General features: G+C 46.2%; 1 protein-coding gene across 5 annotated transcripts in view; it reads left to right on the top strand.

Moving 5' to 3' along the window:
• The first annotated feature begins 2,393 nt into the window (after window positions 1–2,393).
• Window positions 2,394–24,626, top strand: part of TNFRSF11A (TNF receptor superfamily member 11a) — a 61,624-nt gene continuing 39,391 nt past the window's right edge. For 3 of the 5 annotated variants that reach the window (XM_030810296.1, XM_030810295.1, XM_030810297.1), the window contains exon 1: window positions 2,394–2,531. In XM_030810296.1, the coding sequence (XP_030666156.1) occupies window positions 2,454–2,531 (78 nt within the window). In that variant the 5' untranslated portion in view covers window positions 2,394–2,453. The remainder of the gene's footprint in view (window positions 2,532–24,626) is intronic. The other 2 variants (XM_030810294.1, XM_030810293.1) reach the window with 1 other exon arrangement.

Raw genomic sequence — 24,626 nt, 5'->3', positions numbered from 1 at the left:
AGGTGAAATGGCTATATAATTAATATCAAAGTGGACATGAGAATTTGATTTTACCATCAATCAAGGAAGACACATAATAATGATAAAAGTCTCAATTCATCAGGAAGACATAATAATTCTAAATGTTTATACCTCTAAGTAGAGCTTCAAGAATATGAAAAGACTGACAGAAATAAAAGGAAAAATAGACAAATCCAGTTATTGTTGGAAATTTCCGCACTTTTTCTCAGAACAAGTAACAGAAAATCAGTATGGATATTTCAGCCTATTTGACCTAACTGACACTCATAAAGTACTTTACTGACAACAGCAAAATACATAGCCTTTTCAAGTGCACATGGAATTTTGACCAAGATATGCCATGTGCTGGGCTAAAAGTAAGGCAAGTGAATAGTTCTGGCAATCCAGGAATTCAAAACAGGTTATATTCTATTGGCATGGGACAAGTATCTTCATATAAATAGTTACCTTATGATATGGTTTGGCTCTGTCCCCACCCCAAATCTCATCTTGAATTCCCATGTGTTGTGGGAGGGACCTGGTGGGAGGTAATTGAATCATGGTTGCAGGTCTTTCCCGTGCTGTTCTTGTGAAGTGAGTAAGTCTCATGAGATCTGATGGTTTTAAAAATGGGAGTTTCCTTGCACAAGCTCTCTCTTTGCCTGCTGCCATCCATGTAAGATGTGACTTGCTCCTCCTTGCCTTTCACCATGATTGTGAGGCCTCCCCAGCCACATGGAACTGTAAGTCCATTAAACCTCTTTCCTTTGTAAATTGCCCTGTCTTTATCAGCAGCATGAAAACGTACTAATACATGATACAAAGGAGAGATTATACGTATGGATCCAACATCGACCTAGAATGTGAGGAAAGACACAATCCTAAGCAAGTGATGACAAACAAAAACAATAGGATGCTATCGAGATGGAGCAGGAACCCATCTTAGGAGCCTGTGGAGCACCCCTAAGCATGGAAATAAAGGAAAATCTTGAGTTCCTTCAAGGGAAATTCCAGGTACCTAGCTAGCCCTAAGAAGTAAATGAGTAACTTGATAAGTAAGAAGGTAATTGTAGCTTAACACAATAACCAAGGAAGTTAGATTCCCTATAGAAACGAAAGATAACATCTTAACATGTGTCCCTGAGTTGTTTCTCAGAAACCCAGACCCCCACCAAAACAGATCCACTGGCATGCAGACCTCAGACAAGGGGGAAATGAGGACTGAACTGACCACCATTCTTTCTTCTAAATTTCTTCCTGAAGGGCGAGGAGGAAGTCACACCCAGGAGCCAGAGCTAACATTCGTTTTTGCTGACCCCAAATTTTTCACAAAGCTTCTCTTCCTTCACTGATGGCAAGTCAGAAAATCTTTGAACGTATAACCTATAAGCACCCTCGCTTTAAAGATTTTCAAGATATCCCAGCTTGTTAGACCAAACTAATGTGCAACCTCCGTGTATTATGATTTTGCCTGTAACATCTGCTTTCTTGAAATTAACCCTGCGTTTAAAAATCCTTACTTGCAAGCCAACCGAAGGTCAGGATTTAAGCAAGAGCTGCCCCATTCTCCTTGCTTGGCGCTCTGCAGATAAGCGCCCTCTTTTCTTCCACTGCAAACCTTGTTGCGGATGGCTTGGCCTTACTGCACCAGAAGAACGGACCTCAGTTTTTAGGTAACACTGTGCCCCAGACATCTGGCCACTTTATGTCTGAAAGGGCCCATGTGGTGATGGGGGCTGGGGGACGCCTCAAGGCTGGTGGAGCCTGGTGCCATTCTGGAATTTGGTGGGTGCAGGGCGGGTGAGGGGCGGAGGCAGAGGATCAGGAGAAGAAAAAGAGATAGTGGCTGCTGGCCCCAACATTTTGAAGCAAAGAACAAGAGGAGTATTTTACGAAGCTTGGCGGATGGTGTATTGTGTTGATGCCTTAACTGCAGTCTACGAAATCTCCAGGAAGGATCCTCCTCCCATTCATTCTCGACGGTGGCGCATCCACTTTCGGAAGGCCGGGCCTCGAAGAGTGGGCGCGCGGGGCCGGAGCAGGGCCACCCCGATGCCCCCATTCCTTCCCGGGAGGCGGGGCCCACAGGCCTGGGGTGCGGTAAGGCGGGAGCCAGTGCCGTGAAGGGCAACCCAGGGCGGGTCTCCCGCCAACCTGTCTGCAGCCCGAGCACCTGGGCCAGGGGCGGAGACCGGACCAAGGAGGCACCGGGCGCGGCGAACACCCCCAGGGCCCCTCCCCGACCGGGGCCCCGCGTCCCACCGCAAACCAGGGGAGCTTGGGCACCACCTGGCTGGCACCGCCCGGCCCGGCCGGAGGGGGGCGCAGGAGGGCGGCGCTGGGGCAGGTGCGGGGCGGGGCACAGGGGCGGGACCACACAGGGCCACGGCAGCCGCGCCCGCTGGGCCACACAGGCCGCTGAGGCCGCGGCGCCCGCCAGCCTGCCCCGCGCCATGGCCCCGCGCGCCCGGCGGTGGCGCCGCCCGCTGTCTGCGCTGCTGCTGCTCTGCGCGCTGCTCACCCGGCTGCAGGTAAGGAGCGTCCACGCCTGCTGGGCCGCGCGGCCCGACGCCTCCTCAGGAGGCCCGGGAAGGGCCGGGGCCGGCGGCATCCTGGCTCCTCTGCGTTCCGAGAGGAGCGGGAGTTTTGGGGAGCGGAGGCCGTGGGAAGCTGGGGAGGCGCTTCCAGAGTTGGACGGCGGAGGGCGGGAAAGGGCAAGCGGAGGGAAACGGGCGCAGAAGGAGCAGGTTGGCGGGACCGCAACACCCGAAACGGGCTCTTCCAAAAGCCCCTCTTAGCCGCAGACTTTGATGCTGTCATTTTCTCCAAACGCTTCTTGAGCACCTACTAAGCGCTTGCGCCGGGCGGTGCTGCGGGAGACAGCGGCGTGGGGACCGCACCTGCGGGAGATAACCGTTCCCGATACGATTTCTCCCAGGTGGCCTCCGTCCCAAATTTCCACCCGGAAAGGGACCTGATTCCCTCCGTCCCTGAACTGCAGGCTTGCCTTTGCCTCCCCTGAGCCCCTTCGGGGACACCCCTGCCAGCTCGCCTGGAGGCCCCGCACGGCCGGGAGAGGCTGTGCGCGCCCCGGGGATGCTGGACTTGCCCCTCGCAGACCCGAGTGGCTTCCCGGTCCTCTCGGAACAGGTTTCTCAGTACAGTTAGCAAGCGAATGCAGCCAGGCACGGACTTACTGCCTTCTGGAGGAGGGCCGCAGAGGGAAGCACACCCAGCACAACAAACGCTTTAAAAATCGTTGATACGAACTTGAAAGCTCTCACAGGGAAGGGCGAGTGGTGGTTTTCTTGGTTTCGGCAGGGTCAGATTTCCCCTCTGTTAACACTAGCTTAGGCTGCTGCCGTCCCTCCGCAGCCGCGCACGGAACCCAGAGAGGCGTGGGGAGGGACGCGTGGAGAATCGTGTTTGGGTGAGAAGAGGGGAAAAGCCTTGACAGAAATAATGTGGGTGCACTGAAGGCTGAAGCAAAAGATTCTAGGGAAGATTCATTCCCAATTGTATGGGTCTCTCAGTATGGTTGAGGGAAATGAAGGCGGAAAAATCTAAAGGATTTTTTCATTTTAAGCACTTCAGGTGTTGCTTAATTAAGTGTTCAACAGGTTGAACGGGGTGCTACCTTATTTGAACCAAAGGACCAGGGTTTCAGCGAACAGCTAGCCACCTAAGAAAAACCTGCCTGACCACGCAGCTGCAAAATTATCTCACACTGCTCTTGCAAAATGACATATTCATATGTGCATAAAAGGCATTCGGTTCTAATATGAACAACAAATGCTATCAAAATAAGTTTATTTTTCAGGGAGACCTTTCAACAAGTGCTGTTTCCCGTCTTTTTCCCTTTAAGCCGCTTTCGTTATGCATGTTTGAAAATGTATCTAAACTTGCATTGATCAGTTCCAGTTCTAGGGGAGTGGACCTTCTAGGAACCTTATGAATTCCTTGGCTAGGCCACGAATTCAATTGACATAAGACAGACTAACAGGAGAAAAACTGTACTTAATTGCCTACATAGACACAGGACTCCTACAAAATAAGAGACTTGAGGAAGGGTCAGATGATTGAAGCTCATTATAGCATCCATAGGGGTTTCTGCAGGGTGCTGCAAAACAGGTTTTGGGGGGTTTGGGGAGGAAGCATATGGTGAGTAAAGGACATCTTGTCAGGCACATAAAAGATTCTCAGGCGATAAAAATGGTCTCTGACCAGCCCTTGGGAGAATAGTCGAGAGTCTGTGTGGGCTGGTGTCAACCTCCGGTCTCCTCTCCTGTAATCTGAGTTAATCTTCTCTGGGTGAGAATCTTCTCTGGGTGAGAAGATTCCCACGGCGGAGATTCGAGACATTTGAGTTCCTTTTGGAGGATCTTTCTTTGGGCAGAGTTCAGAGAAACCTCTGCCCGTGGCCACTACCACCTGCCTTCAGTTCAAAATAATCAGCACACCATAGTAGCATATTTTGGGGTGGCATTTCTTGAACTCCTTCACAATCAAGTGACATTGGAATGCTTTTCTGCTTATTTTACTTGGTGCCCAACCTTCCCAGTGGAAATGCATTTTCTCTCAAAGGTGAGACTAGATGCAGCCTTAAAATAATATTTCCTGGAGATACTGTGGTTATCTAGGAAAAAGCACTCTCTGTATTCAATGACTGCTTCTTTGGCCAGCCTATTCCATTAGCTCACAATTTAGGAATGGCATTGACAGTTCATTGAGGATGTTAATGATCAAACACCAGGCAAGGCTTCAGGAACTGCCTAGTGGGGAAATTGGTTTTGCAAAATAGTTGCCATAAATGGCTTCCAGAAAGTGCCTTATCTGTAGGGATTGTATTTAGTTTCATTTTTATTATATTAAATAGGTTCAAACTTACCTGAAAGGCTATAAGTTTTGCCCTTTAAAACATTTCTATGATTATATGTCAGCCTGCTTGTATTTGTGAGGGAATTCATTTTCAGATAGAATTAAACTATTTGCCTACAGATAAAAACATTTTGAATTTTTGTGTAGCTAGTCCTGCTGTTTATTCCATGTAACAAAATATAGATGCACACTGTTTTCATTAAGGTAGTGGATTGTACATGGTCATGTTTATCTGGGGTTATAAGATGCAAGAGCAGGTGCGTGCATATGCAGGACAACAGACATTGGTGGTGTCAAACACTGTGCTAATGAGGAACAAGGGGAAGGCGCATGGGTCACAGTCTAGTGGAGAGCACCAGAAGGGAAAAGCTGTGATGATAAGAGAGCAGCATATGATAAGAAAAGTACAGAGGGTGGCAGAGGAAGGGAGAGAGGGAGGAAGGGAGGGAGAGAGGGAGGACCACTGGAGGAATCCCTAAGGACTTCGGGATGAAGAGGTTTCCCAAGTGGTCTTGGAAAGATGTGTGGGAAACCAGAGGTGAGGGAAGAAATGATTCTAGGAGGTGGGAAGAAAGCTCCCTATGTTGGGAGGATGGTGTGAGTGGTTTAGACCTAAAGGAATCTTTACAGGAAAAAAAAAAACACCATATATTTTTATGACCTTACAGATAGCACAAATCACCTAATTCAGGAAACCCCCACCAAACAAATTGGGCATTGAACTTTTATAGTTTTGAGATAACTCTTGGATGGCCCTTACTGAGGTGGTAAAGTCGACTAATCAGAAACAGGCCACAGGGCCCTTGAGTGCCCGTGGGGAGACCCCTCTGAAGAAATCCCCCAGGGTACGGCTCTGGGTCGTAGGGTGGGTGGGTGCTCTGTGCCACCTTTCCTCCTGCCGCCCATCCCATCCGAGAGGGGAGACATGGATATATGTAGTAATGCCTTGTTTGGAGAGCACAGACGCAGATCTGTGGGCTTGCAGTTCATTTTGCTGAGAAATATTTCAAATGCCTCCCCTGTTATTTCCTTTCTACCACTTCCCCCTCAAATGGCAAACCTGTAATAGGAACATACTCTCTGTGTTGATAAGGAAATAGCTTGCTTTTTCAGTTATCTACCAGAACTTCTTACATCAGGAAAACTGAAACAATAAAAATGTGCTTTTGGAGGTCAATAAATCAGTGTTTTATGAGGACATGAAAAGGGGAGTTCCAAAGCAGGGCCTCCTCTGCAAAGAGTGTTGTTTTAAGCAGGGGTAGTGTGGACTTCATCTGCCATGTCAGTATTAAATTTTCCCCCTTTGTATTTTCCTATTTTTGAAATTCATGGAAAAAAAAAAATAGTGTTTTTCCCACATGCTGTATCCAGTGGTCTCTAGGAATGTTGTCTAGGCCATTTTTTGGTTTGTTTTTTGGTTTTTTGGCTGATGTGAGTCTGCAGCCCATCCTGATGGTATGCAGCTGTCCAGGTGGTTCACTCCCTAGGGCATCTGCCCCCTGCCCGGGTGGCCCATGGCCTGTCTGCTGTCTCCTCACAGCGTCCTGGCCTTAGTCCACAGGGCAGTACACCTGCCTCTGAGCACACAGGCTGCTGACTGCAGCTCAGTGCACCCCAGGACTGGCATGGGTAGGATTCTGCCCAGCAGGTGATTTTTCCTCTGAGTACCCTTTCGTTCTCTGCCCGGATTGTGGGAAGGCCTTTCTGTGTATTTCCCTCTAGTTGCAGTGTGGGGCTTTCTATGGTGTCCACTGCTGGAAACACAGTTTAAGTTCAGCTCACACTTTCTGCCCCAAAACACTAAGCTTGAAAGAACCAAGAAGGAGCCGTGGGTTTCAGCAAAATAGCCTTGATCCCTCTGAAGTTCTTAGTGAACTTTTGAGGTTTAAAACCGAGTGGGCGTCGAGCTAGATTACACACAGCCCCATATCTCTGTCCTTATTCTGAGAGACGCTCTATTTCCTGCCAGCGAGACCAACCTGGCAGCACTCCCCAGGCAGGCTGCCTGTCTGCCTGGGTTACCAGAAGCTCCTTGTCAGAGGGCTGACTGGCGCTGCTGTTCTCACTGTGTCACGTTCCAGTCGCAGTGTGCTCTCACACCAAGAAGCCCAAAGCAGCCCCAGTCAGCAGTGGGAAGTACATTCTTTAGGGCCGTGTGATGATAACTTTATATGTGTGTTTGTTTTATGAGCCACCGTCGACTTTCAACCTTTGAGTGCTTTCGGTCACCGCATGCAGGCCACAGCATTCAATAATGAGAAAATAAACCTGAATTTGTGTTCAATGCATTCAGTGACTGCAATAAATGGAGTACCCACAACCTGTAGCACACTCTGCAATGGGCTGAGGAAGCAGAGACCAAGGGCCACAGCTCCTGTCTTCAGATTTGCAGTCCAGGTGTGTGCAGACGATGAAAAGACAGCAGGATCCAGTGTTCTGGGGAGGGTTTTCAACTTGTCGTGGGCACACAGGACAAGAAGTGCCTTCACCTGAAAGTGTCAGAGAGGACTTCCCATCCTTCCTGCATGGTCACATGTGTCTAAAGCACTGCAGAGAGCATGAGAGAACAGCACTTAGGCTGGGGGTTCCAGAATGACCAGTGCTTTGTCTGGCGGCGAGAGCAGCAGGGACTCGCATCAGGGTGGAGTGTTTGCAGGGAACTGAAGGAAGGACAGGATTCCTGGACTCAGGGGTGTGGGGAGAGAAGAAGGCCAAAGCCAGCACTCAAAGGCTTTAGGTACAAGTAAATAGTCCAGATTTAATCTTGAGCTGTGAGCCGGAGAGGGCCATAATCAGTTTTGTGTATTAGGGGAAGAGTGTCCAGGGGTGGGCCTGAGGGGGCCAGTAAGGAGCCCACTGCCTTGGTTTGGGAAAGGGCCTGAATCAGGTCAGGGCAGTGGCGAGAGAAGGAGAAGCTGAGTACGGGGGCGATTTCAGAGCCAGTGGGGCTGTGCAGGGGCTGAAGGCGCCAGGGGCAAAGGACGGATGTGGCTGGTTATTAGAAAAAAAAGACATGGCAGGCTGGTCTGAGTGCAATGGTGTTTACGACTAATTAATCACAACCAGTTAACAGATTTATTTGTTCCTTCTCCACTCCCACTGCTTCACTTAACTAGTAAAAAAATAAAATAAGGCCGGGTGTGGTGGCTCACGCCTGCAATCCCAGCACTTTGGGAAGCCAAGGTGGCAGATCACGAGGTCAGGAGTTTGAGACCAGCCCGACCAACATGGTGACACCCCGTCTCTACTAAAAATAAAAAAATTAGCCCAGCGTGAGGGCGCGTGCCTGTAATCCCAGCTGCTCGAGAGACCGAGGCAGGAGAATCGCTTGTATCTGGGAGGTGGAGGTTACAGTGAGCCGAGTGGCGCCATTGCACTCCAGCCTGGGTGACAGAGCGAGACTCCATCTCAAAGTAAATAAATAAATAAATAAATAAATAAGACATGGCAGATGTCAGGACAAAATAGCTGGCTGTTTGGGTTATATTTTTCACTTTATTAAGGAAATTGCCGTCTTAGTCCAAATCAAAATGTTGTTCTGGTTCAAGTGAAGAAGTGTTGTTTTTCCCAAACAAAAAAGAAGGATTACGTTTAGGCTCTTGAATCTCCCCTTGTTTGGATTCTCTTATTGGGAGGCAGAGACGAAGTTCCTTAGACCCTGTAGAGGCAAACATGCTAAAAGCCCCGTGGCATTGTGCTCTGCAGGGAACTTGCAGGCTCTGGAATCGACAGAGCCATTGCCAGACCTAGAGATGTCTTGGAATGAGAAGTTCAGCGTAGAGACAGAGCTCTTAACACACACTGAAGAGAGATAAACAGCCAGTGATCCCCAGAGAGTCACATCAGAGCAGAGGCAGGTGTGCCCTGACCTGTGGTCTTCCCAATTGGCCTCAAATATGTCACCTAACTCCCAAAGAAGCAGTGTTTATGTTGGACCAATAGCTGTGCAAAAACTGTTTGCTTGCATGATACACATTTTCCTGGCACGTTGCCGCTGCCTAAGATGAGTGTTTCCCTTCCTCTGTGTCCAGTGCCTCTTAGACTTCCCCATACCCCCAAAAAATCCTGACCCAGCAGGTGACACGGAGGCCCGTCTGGCACCAGCAAAGGGACAGAGCTGCCAGATTTCCAAGTATCAGGAAGACCTGACTGCAAAAACCACCCTTTTAGTTCATCAAAGTAATAATAACTTATTACATTTCCTGTTAAGAGTGTTGAGAGTACAAGAGCCACTTCCTCAAGCTATCAGAAATTTGAAGACTTTCCATGAAAAATGAGGAAGAAAAACTCTGTTTAGCTCTTGGTGAATGTGATGGCTAAGCTGGGCAATGGGGAAAGATGGTGCGGCATTGCCAGAAATCCTACTGGCACCACTGTGTTCGCTGGGTTGGGGTTCGCATCACATCCCACAGATGGGACATGAACCACTTCCCTGAAGTATTGACTTTTTAAAAATATGTATTGCTTACCTAATGCAGTTAGCACCTAACTTAATAGTGTATCACATAGTAGCACAAACAGCTGGCAAATTCATAGCCAGTAAAAGAGATTTTTAAAGGCCCCTATCTTCTCTGAACTTCATAGTCAGGTATACAAGCAGGAGCACATCTAACACTTTCATGGTAATTGAGAATCGATTCCATTTTTAAAGCTTAGTAGAGATTATTCACTTCCGCCCTTGCTAACCCGTTTCCTTGTTGAATAATTCCTGATGTCAGGAACTTCCCTCTAACAGACCTAAATCTAACATGTCACAATTTGACCCCATTTCCTCAAATTTGTTCTTTAATGGGGTAAAAACCAGTTGGTCAATGTCTTCTTTATTTTAATATTTCTATTGTTGAAGATTGTTAGCCCACAACTTCCCCTTCCCCAGGGTTATTCATTCCAGTTCCTTTAACCTCTTTGTAAACTTTTATTTTTTCTTTTAAATTCAACGAGATACTTTTTTGGATTTACTGGCAAAAAAGCCAACAACCCCAAACCAAACAAAACCCACCAAGTATTTTGGGAACATCAGACTTAGGACGTTGCTGCCTCTGACTTCAGAGAGGCTGAGATCTGATGGGGAAGGTCAGATATCCCATTCTTTGTTCCCACGGAGCCCCACAGGAGGAACACATGAGATGCCTCTAGGATACAGGCATGGGAAGGATGAATTCCGAGTGGAGAATCGGGCAGGGGGTGTTTGATCTGGTCCTGGAAGGATGGGTGTGATTCTGAGAGGAAAAGAGAACTGGAGGGAGAAGGGCAAAGGTGGTGACAGGCATGAGAAAATCATGTCCCGCCCGGATTTATGGAGTCCAAGGCCAACGACAGGGACCAGGGAAGGATAAAGCCAGCTGGGAAAGTCCTGGGGGTCTGCGTCACAAAGGGCTTGCGAATAAACCTCCAGAACTGAGACTCTGCCCTGAAGCCATGAGTTCTCCAACTGTAGTGTCTGGGCCCAGCATCAGTCTCCCCTGGGAACTTGTTAGAAATGCACTTTCTTACGCCCCCCACCTACCGAACAGAAACTCTGGGGGTGGGGGCCAGCAGTCTGTGGCTTCACAACCTCTCCGCTGATTCTGACACATGCTCAAGTTTGAGAACAGCTGCCAGAGACCCTGGGATTCCATGAAAAGGTTTGCACTCAGCTCTGACAATATTAGAAGATTAATATATTACAAGTACCTGCCATTTGTTGAACCCCTCCTGTGTGCCCGGCATGTGCTTTACAAGGATTATATCTAATGCTCACTCTACCTTGCTAGTAAGTTGAGAAAACTGAGGCACAGAGAGACTGATTAACTTGCTTGAGTTTGCACAGCTCGTGCGTGGCAGGGCTGGAGCTCCTACCAGGCAGCGGTCCGGTGACTGTGGTCTTAACCCCTCAGGTAAACTGCTTGTATAGTCAACTCTGTGATGGGGTAGGCAGTAGAGAAAGGGACCTCCCAGAATGGTGGGACAGAAAGCTTTTTGGTATTTGGGGACAGCCATGCAAATGCGTGCCCAGTCTGCATTTGTGGGAGTCTGTCTTGTCTGCTCAAGTATGTACTCACTGAGGGCTTTCTAGGACTTTTTTTTTTTTTTTTTTTTTTTTTTTTTTTTTTTTTTTTTTTGAGAAGGAGTCTCACTCTCTCGCCCAGGCTGGAATGCTGGAATGCGGTAGTGCCATCTTGGCTCACTGCAACCTCCGCCTCCCACATTGAAGCAATTCTCCCTGCCTCAGCCTCCCGAGTAGCTGGGATTACAGGTGCCCATCACCATGCCAGGCTAATTTTTGTATTTTTAGTAGAGACGGGTTTTCGACATGTTGGCCAGGCTGGTCTTGAACTCTTGACCTCAAGTGATCCACCAGCCTCAGCCTCCCAAAGTGCTGGGATTACAGGCATGAGCCACCGTGCCTGGCCTCTAGAACTATTCTTAAGCAGAAATGGCAATGCTGTGTCTTTAAGGCTAATCCAGATAAAAGACAGGCACTCCGGGCACTCTTGGCACAGGGTCCATGTGCCAGTTGATCCCTGACTCAGGAGGAAAAGAAGTGTATGTCTTGAATCACCACCACTTCCTGAAGCCAAGGCAGCACTGGCTTGCCCCACACCCCAGAGGTAGAAATAGACTATACTGTCCCACTGTGCTGTAGCCCTGGGTGCACCGCCTCAGAGGGTCGCATCTCTCCACGCGTGTTCATCCCACTCCCGCCACCTGCCAGGCTCTGTGTAGGGTGGGAGGGGGGAGAAGGATGGCCTCGGAGCCTCAGGGCAGCAGACGGTGATAGGTTAAACCTTTGCCCTCATAAGCTTTTGGAAGTAGGTAGTTATATTTTTAAAGGTCCTTTATGTCTTAGTCTTACTATAATTATAGCTAATCTGGGGACTCTTCCCTTGATGAGAATAACCTGAGCTCCTCTTTTGACATGTCCCTACCATGGAACAAATCAAAATCATTTTCTATTACTAACATTTTTTTGATCCCTTGAAAGACACTTTCTAAGTAGTAAGAGAAAAGCTCAAATAAGAAAGAGGGTCAGAACACCCATGGCCTCTGGGTCACAGTCAGTCTCAAGCTTTTACTTGGAGTGAGATCAGGAGACACTAGCGGGGTTTAGGGGGAGAATGACAACATTGTGTCACTAATGCACAGTGGCCAGAAATCTAGCAGCAGACCCCAAAACCTATGGCAATGGACTGTGAGATCGAGGGGGCAGTTAAATTCAGTGAAAACACAGGTGGAACCTCTGTCTTAAACCTTAACCTATTAACTTCTATGGGTCACAAGGTTTAAAAGTGGAAAATTGCCCTTTTCTAATGGGCTGAAGTTTCTATGCTCCAGCTGGGTCCAGTTGGGGGTCCCTGTGAACAGGCCACTGGGGTCGGATTTTTTTTTTTTTTTTTTTTTTTTTTTGTTACCCAGGCCGGAGTGCAGTGGCGCGATCTCAGCTCACTGCAACCTCGCTTTTCGAGTTCAAGCAATTCTCCTGCCTCAGCCTCCCAAGTAGCTGGAATGACAGGTACCTACCACCATATTTGGCTAATTTTTTTTTGTATTTTTAGTAGAGACAGGGTTTTACCATATTGGCCAGTTTTGAACTCCTCACCTCCGGTGATCCACCCGCCTTGGCCTCCCAAAGTGCCGGGATCACAGGCATGAGCCACCACGCCTGGTCTGGGACCCAATTTCCGTGTAAAATTGCAAATGACCAAAGCACCAGAAGCCATAACCAGTCATCTTAACTGTGTGGGGCAGTCCTCATGGGTAAGAGGACTCAAGGTGGTGGGCACCCAGCCCTTTGTACCCAAGGGATGAGGTCACTCAGAAGAGGCCTCATGGGAGGCTCTCCATTTCCTGGCATGAGTGACGGGCACAAAGAGGCTGAAACAGCTGTGTCTCCTGTTAGGCAGCCCCGTGTTCAGTCCTTATTAGAAAAAAGAGTTCCAGCCCAGAAAGAGATTGCTAATCTTGATTTTGCAACCCCCTTCCCTCAGGGTATCTCGGATTTTGTCCCAAATTAGTGGAGTCTTTCCAAGGGCGTGCTTGGGAGTGTGAATTTGATTCAGTGCTAGAAGGAAACTGTTACAGGCTTCTTTATAGGGAAGTTATGAGGTTACAGTGGTCTTTTGGGAAAAAATTATTCATTAATTTGTCAAGTATTTGAATATTTCCTACATGCCTAGCACTGTTCCAATCTCCTTATCACCAGCCATCTCAGCAAGTTGATTGATCTCTCTTGGGAGGATGCAGGAAGGGAAGGGAAGTCAGGTCTCCGAGCACAGTGCCTGGCACATGGTAGATATTTCACTAGGGTCAATTCTTCCTATGCCCCCATTCATCAATAGAGAAATAGATAAAAGGTATCCAGGGGTGGGAGAGGTGGTTCTCAGTGTCTATTGTATAGTCAGAGATGACTATGCAGTGTTTGGGACTAGGAGAAAGTCCTGGCTTTTGGTTTTCAATAAAATCTCTAGCCTTGCTCCTCAGAGACCGGCATTGACATTGCCTGGGAGCTTGTTAGGAATGCAGTCTCAGGCTCTGTTCCAGACCCAGTGAATCAGAACCTGCATTTTAATAAAATTTTCAGGTGATTCTGTGCACATTTGAGAAGCACTGGATTTCACCCTGAAAGCTGGGCAGTGAAGGAAGGGAGGGCAGCGGGTAAGGGGAATACTTCCTCCTTCAGTCACTTTGGGGACTCCTGGCCTGAGCAGTTCATGCAGCCCCAGCATGGAGGCAGAACCTAGAAGGACAGGGCCTCCAGCCGGCAGGTGCACTCTCAGAAGTGACCACAGGGCTTGCTGGCTTCTACTACAGAAAAGAAGAGAAAGCAATTCTTATCTGAAGTGAATACAAAGTTAAAGAAAAAAACAAACCCCAAGAATGACAATGTAAAAAGACTTTCACACTGGGAGAATAAAGGGGCATTCACTGGAGCCTGTGGAAATAGGGGTGCCTCGGAACATAAGGACAAGTCAAAGCCATCCTAATTACTGTACTGAGGAAACAACCGGCCTTGCCCTTGGATTCCAGGTGGCCCAGGGCTGCAGACTCTTCACTCTTATCTCTCTGGAAGACAAACTTGCAATTAAAGTTTTGAAATGCAAGCTTGTTTCTTCATTTTCCCTTGGGCCATATGTTTTCTTTTCAAGGAGCAGAGATAATAAATGCATTGTGAGGGGAGTAAGGCAGAGGGCTGAGTAAAAATCAACAGACCATTGATGGGCGCCTGAGTCAGTGCTGTGTGCTTTGTTTCCTTTAAGAAGCACATCTGGAATCAAGGTGGTGGCGGGGGGGTTGGGGGGGGGGAAATGCTGATGGGCCCAATTAACAAGCAGCTTTCAAGATGGTATATAAAGTCAATTGTGCAGTTTGCTAAATCGGAATGGTGAATATGTCAGGACTTCTAATCACAGTTACCCTATATTTTTAAGGTTGTTTTTTATTTTAATCAAACCTGACCTAAGTTAGATTTTTTTCTCTGCATATTATATATTCCAAAAAAGAACTTGTGACAAAATGGTTAAGATGGCAAATTTTTATGTTATGTGTGTTTTATCACAATTAATAATATATGTTTTAAAAATCTGGTGGCAAAGGTGGTAATTCCTGCCTGCCAATGAAAATAGCATGAAGTGCCTAGTATTTAAACCTTTATGGGGTAATGGCAACATCCAATATGATCAATACCACACAATCCTGACAGTATGGGTATATATTAACTCACAGTGCGTATAAATTAGTAATCAGTTATGTGACCTTATATCCTACCCACCTCGCACTGCACTTAGTCACATGGGCTATCTTGCTGTTTCTCCACCAAGCTGTGCATGCTTCCTCCAAGGGCCTTGGCAAATATGTCCACCTGTAATCCTCCTTCTGGCACGTGCTGTAAATTTGGCTTGTTCCCTGGCTTTAAGCAGGACTCCACTCAAATGCCATCTTCTCAAAGAGGCTTCCTGTAATCATACCATCACCTTATATAGATTGTTTCATTTTTTTCATGACAATTGTTGCAACCAGATTTCCTTATCTGTTTACTTATAGTTGTTCTTCTCCCCTGGACTGTAAGCCAGGACTCTCTTAGTTGAGTTCTATCCCCTGTATCCAGAGGATCTGAAATTGTCCCTGGCGCATAGTATGTGTTCACTTAATTGGGAAATAAATGAATGTATATCTAACTGGTCGACTTTTACGTTGTGAATTCAGTCAGTGTTGTCAGCAGCTAAATCAAATCCTGTGAACGGAACTAGGCAAAATTAAATTACCCTATAAAAACGGACAAAGGACTTGAATAGACATTTCTCCAAGGAAGATACACAGGTGGCCAATAAGCACAAGAAAAGATGCTCCACCTCATTAGTCATTAGGAAAATGCAAACTGGAACCACAAGGAGATACTACTTCACACACGTCAGGATGGCTATTATTTTAAAAACCAAAAACCAAACAAACAAAACCAGAAAATAACATGTTTTGTTGAAGACGTGGAGAAGTTGGAACCCTCGTGCAGTGCTGGTGGGAATGTACAATGATGCCACGCCTGCGGGAAACAGTTGAGGGGTGGGTGCCTCGAAAAGCTAAACATAGAATTAACTTAGGATTCCTAGGTATAGACCAAAAAGAACTGAAAACAGGGACTCAGATACTTGTGTGCCAGTGTTCATTGCAGGATTAGTCACTGTAGCCAAAAGATAGAAACAACCTAGGTGTCCATCAATGGATGAATGGATAAACAAGATGTGGTCTATACATGTGGTGGAATATTATCCAGCCATAAAAAGGAATGGCGTTCTGGTACATAATACAATATGGATGAACCTTGGAGACATTATGCTAAGCAAAATTCGCCAGACACAAAGGGAAAAATACTGTGTGGTTCCACTTATATGAGGTATAGAGAGTGGTCAGACTCAGAGACAGACAGTAGAAAGGTGGTTTCCAGGTGCTTGAGGGAGGGGGAATGGAGAGTTACTAGTTAACGGTTACAGAGATTCTATTTGGGGTGATGAGAATGTTCTGGAAATAGATAGTGGCAATCGTTAATACTTAATGCCACTGAATCATACTTTCAAATGGTTAAAATGGCAAATTTTATATCTATTTTCCACAATAAAAAATGTTAAATTGCCCCAAAGTTTTTTTAAAAAGGCATTCAAAGGACAGGCATAAAAAGAGCCAAATTCAGTGTTTGGCAGTGGGAGACGGCCCTTTCTCGCCTCCCGAAATGAGCTGCATTCCCGGCCTCCTGCAGATTTTGCCATCCAGAGTTGCCACTTTGCTGTCTGCTCCTGCCTGCTCCTGCCTGTACTTTTTGTCTCCATCTCTGTTTCCTCCATGAGATCCTAGCCCAGGCTCTGTTCTTGTCTAAAACGAGTTTGCACCTTCTTGCGCTTTCTCTTCCCAACAGTCTTTACAATATGTTTCATGGTGCTGCTAAAAAAAGACCCTCCCTTCCTTCTACAACTCACTGACTAGCTGCCCTTTCCTGGAAGCCCCGAAGCAGCCCCCACCTTTTCCTTCTACTGTCAGAACATACCTGCCTACCCCTCCAGGCTCTCCGCCTGCACCTGCCCGAGTCTCCCATTTGCTCTGTCCTCTTCCTCCTCTCGAATCCTTCTGTCTCTGCCCCGCAACCTCACCCTCCCCAGCTTGTGCACTTCCTCTTGTAAGTCCTTCCCTATCTCCGTCTGTTTCCCTGCCCATCCAGAGCCAAGGAAGACGTGGACGCCAGTCTGAGGCCAGGGTTGCGTTTCTCCTTCCTCGTCCGCGATCAGGGAGGATCTTTCCAATGCATCAGTTCTGGCACTGCTGTGTAGGGCTCTGACTGGTCACAGTTTTCCTTCCTCTCTATATGTGGCTGTGTCCCCCTTTACAAAAGGTGTGAGAGGGCAGAGACAGATCCTGCCTTCAGTCCTGCAGCAAGCCAGGACCTCATGCAGGTATGGGAGAGAGCTCAGCGAAGATGCCTTTGACAGTGTGATGACAGCAGAACTTCGTAAAGAGACTGATACTTCTCCTGTTAAACTCTGACAACATCAAACTATATCTTCTGGAGAAAAATCATTTTTCGAGATAAAGATGAATGACTCAGGCAAAGGTGAATGACTCAGACTCGCTCTTACCCGGTGATTAAATGAACTCACAGCCTCTTTTGCGGGGAACAGTATCTGTGGGGGAGAGGACTGATTCGTTATTTGTAATTTTCAGTGAGACCAGTAGGAGCTGACCAGCTGTGATGAGTGCCTTTAAGTTGGAGTTTTGAATACTTTTTATCGCTAAATACACATTCATAAAATGCATTTTAGAATGTCCCAAATCCCTAGGCCCTGTAGTCCCAGCTACTCAGGGGGCTGGCATGGGAAGATGGCATGAGCCCAGGAGGATCACTTGAGTATGGGAAGATCGCTTGAACCCAGGAGGTCACGGCTACAGTGAGCAGTGATCATACCACTGCACTCTAGCCTAGGTGACAGAATGAGACCCTGTCTCAGAAAAGAGTCCCAAATCCTTTATCAATCGTTTTGGGTTTTTTCGAAACAGGGTCTCACTCTGTCACCCAGGCTGGAGTGCAGTGGTGCAATCACTGCTCACTGCAGCCTCAACTTCCTAGGCTCAAGCAATCCTCCTGCCTCAGCCTCCTGAATAGCTGGGACCACAAGCACACGCTACCACACTTGGATAATTTTTAAAGTTTTATAGAGACAGGGTCTCAAACTCCTGAGCTCAAGCAGTCCTTCCACTTCTGCCTCCCCAAATGCTGGGATTACAGGCGTGAGCCACTGTGCTAAGCTTTTTTTTTTTTTGTAACCAATTATAGTTTCTTCATGATCTTCTCCAATAAACTAGACACATATTTTCATATTGTACAAATCACAAAATATATGAGCCTAACTTTTGGCAGCAGAATTTTTTTTCAAGAGCTATGTGTAAAATATATTTCTTAGAAATGAAGTATATTTTAAACACTCAGGGCATTTTCTGTTAAACCCTGTGATTCTCTGTATCTACCTCTGTTATGACTTAGGCCATGTACCTGACTGGTATAACTTAGGATCTCCAAGTTTTAATGTGTTCCATGATTGACAGGTTTCCCAGGTAGGGTGAACACACCCATGGGGTGTGCCAGGTGACCCAGCAAGGTGAGCAGGGGATCCTAAAACACTGCCCTTTTATCCTCATGGTCTCTTTATAACACACCATCTTGGTAGGCACCTATGCAATGTTGTTCTGAAGCTTGAAATGTGAAGCTCTGGTTTGTACAAAAGAAACATGCCTGATATTTTCTCTGTGAATCTGTAAGATTGAAATTCTATCTGCCGAGCTTATTTAAAATGAGAATGTCTAGAAGGATATTCAATCATAATTCATTTATGTCCTAGTTAACAGAAATCACAGATATAATCTGGCAGCAGCTTTATCAGCAGACGGACTGAGTAAACTGTGTCTGCCTTCACCCAAGTGTGGCTCGTGGAACTGACTGAACCCCCAGACAGAAAGGCACTGAAATGACTCGGACCACTCATCGCCAATTTCACATTGATGCCTCAAGTTTCCAATCCCATGATAAAGGACTTCTTTTTGTAAAATCAAACATGCCTTTTAAAGCATGCATTTTTTCCTAGTTGTCCTGCTAAAATACTCTGTTATGCAGCTTTGGTTTGTCATAATCAGGTTAAAAGTGCACAAGGATGGTTTGTGCGGGAAGATTGTCAGGCCTTGAGAACTTGTCTCTGGGTGCCCAGTTTATCTTTTCCATCATTTTTCCCCTTTCTAGAGACACCCTTTTCCCTCTCTCCCCTCAGGGAATGACTGGATGGAAGTTATGTATACTTTTACTAATTCCCCTCGGCTATGCCCATGAATATCCCTCCTCTATTAGATACAGACCACTGCACTGGGGTGTGATACAATCACATCTCCATTTCTCCCAGCAGCCTGCCAGAAAGGTCTTCAGCTTTGAATTGAGGAGGCAGAACCTTTGTGTTTGTGCAATATGGCCATTTGCCAGTGCCACATCATGTATAGGAATTCTCACGTCTGCCTCTCAGTGCAGCAGGATAGGCACAGTTATTAGCACTATTATACAGGTGAGGAGACTCAGGCTGAAAATGGCTTTTTTTTTTTGTCCTGAGATTTTAGAAATGTAGTCAGTTTTATTAAAGAAATATCAGGCATTCTTCTCTCTGGGTCAAACTGGAAGCCCAGTTTTGAGAGCTGCCCTGGGTAGAAAAATCCTCCTGCCCTGAAGCCCAACTCAGCTCTTGGGGTCTGCCTGGCCAGGCAACTTCATACTCTTGTCACCAGTGCTCGGGGTACCTTGTCCCCTCTTCCAACCTGAGTTCTCCCGGCCCTTACCTCTGCTTTGCTAAAATTCTCATGTTCAGACTGGGTGTGGTGTCTCACGCCTGTAATCCCAGCACTTTGGGAGGCTGAGGTGGGCAAATCTCTTGAGCTCAGGGGTTCAAGACCAGCCTGTGCAACATGGTGAAACCCCGTGTCTACCAAAAAATACAAAAATTAGCCCGGCATGGTGGCGGGCACCTGTGGTCGCAGCTACTTGGGAGGCTGAGGTGGGAGAATCTCTTGAGCCTGGGAGGTCAAGGCTGCAGTGAGCTATGATCATACCACTGCACTCCAGCCTGGGTGACAGAGCGAGACTCTGTCTCAAAAAAAAAAAAAAAAAAAATCCTATATTCTATCATATCAGACTTTCTTTTCTTTGTCATTTAATTTTTTGAATAGGAATCCGCCCTATCTGGTCTCCGGGCCTCACATGATTCCTGCATCATTTCCACTCCTGGTTATGAATGTTTTGCTGAGAATCACCATGGTGGGATGTTTTCCTTACGTTCACAGGCACAGGACTGTGCCATGATCCAGAATAGAAAGCTGGATAAAATAGAGATAAATTTAGCTGGAGAAAGCAGCTAAGGAAGGGGCAGACCAGGAACGATCGCCCAGAACATCTGAATTCAAAGGGTCTACATTTTGACTCATTAATGGCAACACTTGTGACTGGGAGAAAGTGAGACCTTCTCGCTGGCCCGTCAGCCCAGCTGGCTGAGAAAAAAAGACATTCAAAGAAATGGATGAGAACCAAGCGCATTTGTTTGTAGGTTACTCTGATGTATTAATACCACCTTTTGTATGTTTGTTGTTTATTTACTTCTAAAACAAAGTGCTTCAAAGAGAAATAATTCCTTAGGGTAAGATTGTCTTATTTAAAGAAGCTCTTTTAGTGTTTGGGGTACACAGGTTGCTAGTAATTTATTTGTATTCTATTCTGGGCAGGATCAGTTTCAATAGTGACTGTCTTTAAGGATATTTTTTTCCAGGACAGCAGGGCTGTTAAGTGAAGCGTTATTTTCACATTTTATCATTTCTATCTTAAGAAAAACCACATCTTTCGACTGTACTGTAACATTCAGAAATTTGATACCATCCTTACTGAAATTATAGCCAAATTCTGAAATATAGTCACGGATGATATTTTATAAAACAAAATCTATGGAAAATCCCTCATTTGTTCTAAGTTATGTTCTTTTCTTCTTGATTTGACAAGAGGGGCCAAGCCTCTTTCTACATCGTTCGATGTCAGCATGAATTTTCAGTGGAGCAAGAAAGTAATTTTAGTATCCATAATGACTTGCACTACAATTGGGTTAACAGCATGGAAAATAAATATTTAAGTCAACCTTCCCTGCAGGATTCTAAATACAGATCCGCTCGTCTCTGTGGCTCCACTGGCAGAAATGTTATGTTTCTTCAGCTTATGGTTTTTCAGAATTAGACTCAACATGGCTTTGCGTAGGGAAATAAATCCACATTGCTTTATAAAGGGATTTTTTAATTTCAAATTTATTATCTCCCCCCGCCCTCCCAAAGCCTTGCACAGACTGTGGACATGGTTATTCTAGAAGAGTCCATCAGCCGTTAAGATAAACACCAGCCTGTACGCCCTGAAACAAAAGCGTAGAAGACACAAAAAGACACAAGAAAGCGAAGCAAGAAAAGTCAAATCATCTTGCTGTTTTAACTCCTTTTTTTAGACTAAGCAAGGAATTTGTAGGGGGAATTTGTATGTGCAGAGAATATTTGCTATAAACAGACTAATGTTCCTTATTAATTCCGGTGAGTTCTGTCAGAATACAGGTTAGTTGATATAGATTCTGTGGACCAAAGAGAATATTTGTAGCTTATTGATTAAGAACTATACTCTATCAATACATGGCTGCTTTTCTAAACAAGACTTCTAAGAAGTCAAATTATATTCCCCAAAACACAAGAGCAACCTGATCCCAGCCAGCCTCGAAGGCAGCTGTGATGTAGAATAGGCCCTCGATTAGATCACAAGTTCATTCTCCTTTCATCTCCAGAAGGATGCACCCAAAAAAATGACCGGTAACATGGGTTACCTATGGAGAAGAGTGACTGGGTGAGAGTGGGACAGAGTTTCCTAAACAAGCTGTTGTTCGTTTTGAATTTTGTATCATGGGACTATATTCCCTATTCAATAAATAAAAAAAGTATTTCTGCTTTATTTGCTTCATGAAGACAACTGCGATTCCAAAGTTTTGACTCTATCAGTCTTAAAGGTGAACTAGAAAAATCTCAGTAAATAAAAGCCTGTACATCTCAACTCAGTCATCAAAGGCTTTTCCTTGCTGCATCTTAGGGAAAAAGAGGCAACTGTAAGTGGCTGACAAAATCACTCTATTAACTGAAGATCTGGGGCCTTATGCCCAAATTCCCCCATTCCCTGGGAGATTCCTTAAGAACACTTAAGCAGGAACATGTTTTTATCAAATGATTGCTTTACTAGGGCTGCTACCAATAATAATAGCTACCACTTTGCAACCCTAGGAAGCTTGGTCTGGCTGATAGAGTCTGGAGGATAGAGTCTGGCTGAAGTTCTGGGCAGGTGAAAGGGAAAGGCAGAAGCCTAGAGGGGCTACTGCCAAGGGAATCTGGAGCCATCTTCAGGCTCTTGCCAGTTGCTGGCTGGCAGGGCAGTTAATGGTGAAATGGTAGACATCAGAACCAGAATACTATAGGCAAAATCAGAGGTCAAACTGGGAGGGGCAGGGACACCTATTCATTCATGCACACAAAAAAATGACACCCAGAGGATGAACCTGACAGGCCATGCAGGCAGAGGGAGACTGGTTTAAGGAAACAGATCCAGGGCAGTCTAGCAGGAAACTGAGCCTAAGCATGTGGGACTCAAGACAGAGTCTGGGGGTCAGGAGAGGGAGAGAGCCAGTCTGGCCTGCAGCATCGAGGGACAAGTCGGTCAATCCTCAGGTACCTGGCAGAGCAAGACAGGCTGGATTGACAGAAGCACTGGATTTCCTAAGAGTTACAAGCACAGGACTGCAGTGCACAGCGCTCACCAGGTGGTTTGTTGCTGGAACTGGGGCATGAGATTAGAATGAGACCAACACAGGGCACGCTTTATGGGCTGTATGGGGAGGAAAAGGGTCTGCAAGTGGAGGGAAAGAACGTTGGAAGCAGAGAGCCAGAAAGGAAGAGGAAAGGGGATAATAAAGGCATGCTTTGTCTTTGGCATGCACCAACAACCTAAAGAGTTTTCCAGATTTCCTTTACTTACCTGCAAACCACATTTCCTTAAAAATATGTACTTATGTTGCCTTTTAAGTTGTATGTATATTGCCATGTTGAAGGTTTGAAGGTATACTTCAAAGTATATCACGTAACTAGAGAACAAAGTAGGTTTCTGCTTAAGCTGGACCCTAAATGAGATTAAAAGCATAATTTTCTGCTTCACCATAGCAATTTTCCCAGCAGCAAAATTTCTGCTGCTGCTTAAAAGATCTGTAATCCTATAGCTGTGTCAAGTAGACATGTCAGTTTTGGGGTGATGAAAATGTTCAGGAATTAGATAGCTGCGATGGTTGTTCAACCTTGCCAAAGTGCTAAAAACCACTGAACGGTGGGTATACTTTAAAAGGTTTAATTTTATGGTCCATGAATTATACCTCAGTTTTTTGGGGGAAAAAAAAAGAGGTACATTCAGGTGAAAAGTCATAGTGAGGTAGAAGCTTAGGAGAGACAAATGGATTTTATATCTGTGAAAATCAATTAAAAGTTAGGACAGCTGGTCATTTCTGGAAGCAGTGACTTCCTTGTTTCTTTGAAGAGGTGTAAAGCTCCTGGGTCAGAGGATAGGTGGGTTGAATGAATTGCAGCCAGACTCCTAAACATGGAGTGAATTGTCTACATGTTCAGGTCAGATATACTCAACAGGCACCAGGGCTTGGAGCCCGGGACACAGCTTGTGACATCTGACAGTGCCCCTAAGCAGCCACTTCAGGGATATCGCATTTACCAAGTTCCCCTAAAAAGTACCTTTCTGTGTGTATAACACAAAGTATGTGCTCATTTTACTGAGTCTGTGGCTGCCCTTTTAGGGGATCAGAAGCAATTAATACCCTCTGTCATCTGAAATACAGTCCAACCTCGTATTTATCCTGTTTGCCCTTGTCATCAGCATTGCAACAATGCTCACGAATCCTTAGGCTCGGATGAATCCTGCTTTTTGACCCAGTTTGCATGGCCGCATGCAGTTTTACCACTTTGCCTCTTTCTTCTATGCACGTACATTACACACAGAGGGAGACAGGGAAGGGTGGCATCTAAAACAGAGAAAAACACCTCAGAAGGGAGCGGTGTGGTGGTTTCTTTTAAACAATTCTTCCTCAGTCCGCTGGGCTCAATGCAGCTTCCCTAAGACTCTGTCACCCAGTGAATACATGGGGAGCATCCGATGTGTGTTATCCGGTGTCCACGGGGAGTGTTAGCAGGGCCCAGGAAGCAAGTCCAAGTACAGCCTTCCTGGCATACATCACCTCAATAACACACTGGGACCTTCTCATTGACCTCAGCCTCCTCATAAGCCCTTTGCTGGCCAGGGTGAGGTCAGAAAGGTCCGTGATGGCTGTGTGCCCCACACCCACTCAACTAGCCTGGGCTTTCCTGGGTTTGGTGCTTTCTTTATAAAGCTGCCTTCTGTAATGGAGCTATTTTGAGGATGCATGGCTTCTTCCAAGCCATATTATCTCTGCGCCCTCCATCCAAGCACTTTTATATGCAGATGAAGCCCTCCCCTGACTGCCTTTGTGACACTGGGCTCCAGCTGGACTGAAGGGATCTTATTGCCACCCAAGAGCTGTTTCAGGCCTCATCACCCCTGTTTGAACTGTTCATATTGTCCAAAGTCTTCCTACTTCCTCCCCCTACCTCCACCTGCCAGTTTCTGTTTCCTGGTCTGGCTGATTTCTATTTATCTTGGAAGGCTGATTACTTACCACCTCCCTCAGGAAGCCTTCCTGGCCGCTTCTGCTTCCTTCCTACTACTGCTGAGGTAGGGCCCATCTGGTATGTGTTTCATTCCACTCTAAGACCCTTGAGGGGAAGGTTTGTGACTCTGTATTCGAGGACGCAGCAGGGAACGTGCATGAATCGCAAGTGTGGCGCGCATACGTGGATGTCTGTTCAGCTAAGCCCAGCTCTTCAGTTTCTAACATGACTGCTTGTCAACAGGAGGGTTTGTTGTTTTTTGCTCACACCAAGAATGCTGATCAGGAAAAGAACTTTTCTGTGGCAAACTGATAAGAATCTCTGGGTGATTATAGACACCTGGGCTGCTCTGTTTTCTTTTGTTTTACTCAGATGGGCAGATTCAGAAATTGGTATTTGTCTTAGAATCATACCCTTTTGAACCAGAAGGGAACCAGAGGCTGAGGAAGCTT

The sequence above is a fragment of the Nomascus leucogenys genome, chromosome 4 (genome assembly GCF_006542625.1).
Source record: "Nomascus leucogenys isolate Asia chromosome 4, Asia_NLE_v1, whole genome shotgun sequence".
Lineage (NCBI taxonomy): Eukaryota > Metazoa > Chordata > Mammalia > Primates > Hylobatidae > Nomascus > Nomascus leucogenys.
The sequence above is the reverse complement of the archived record's forward strand: the minus strand, read 5'-3'. Positions and strand labels throughout refer to the sequence as shown.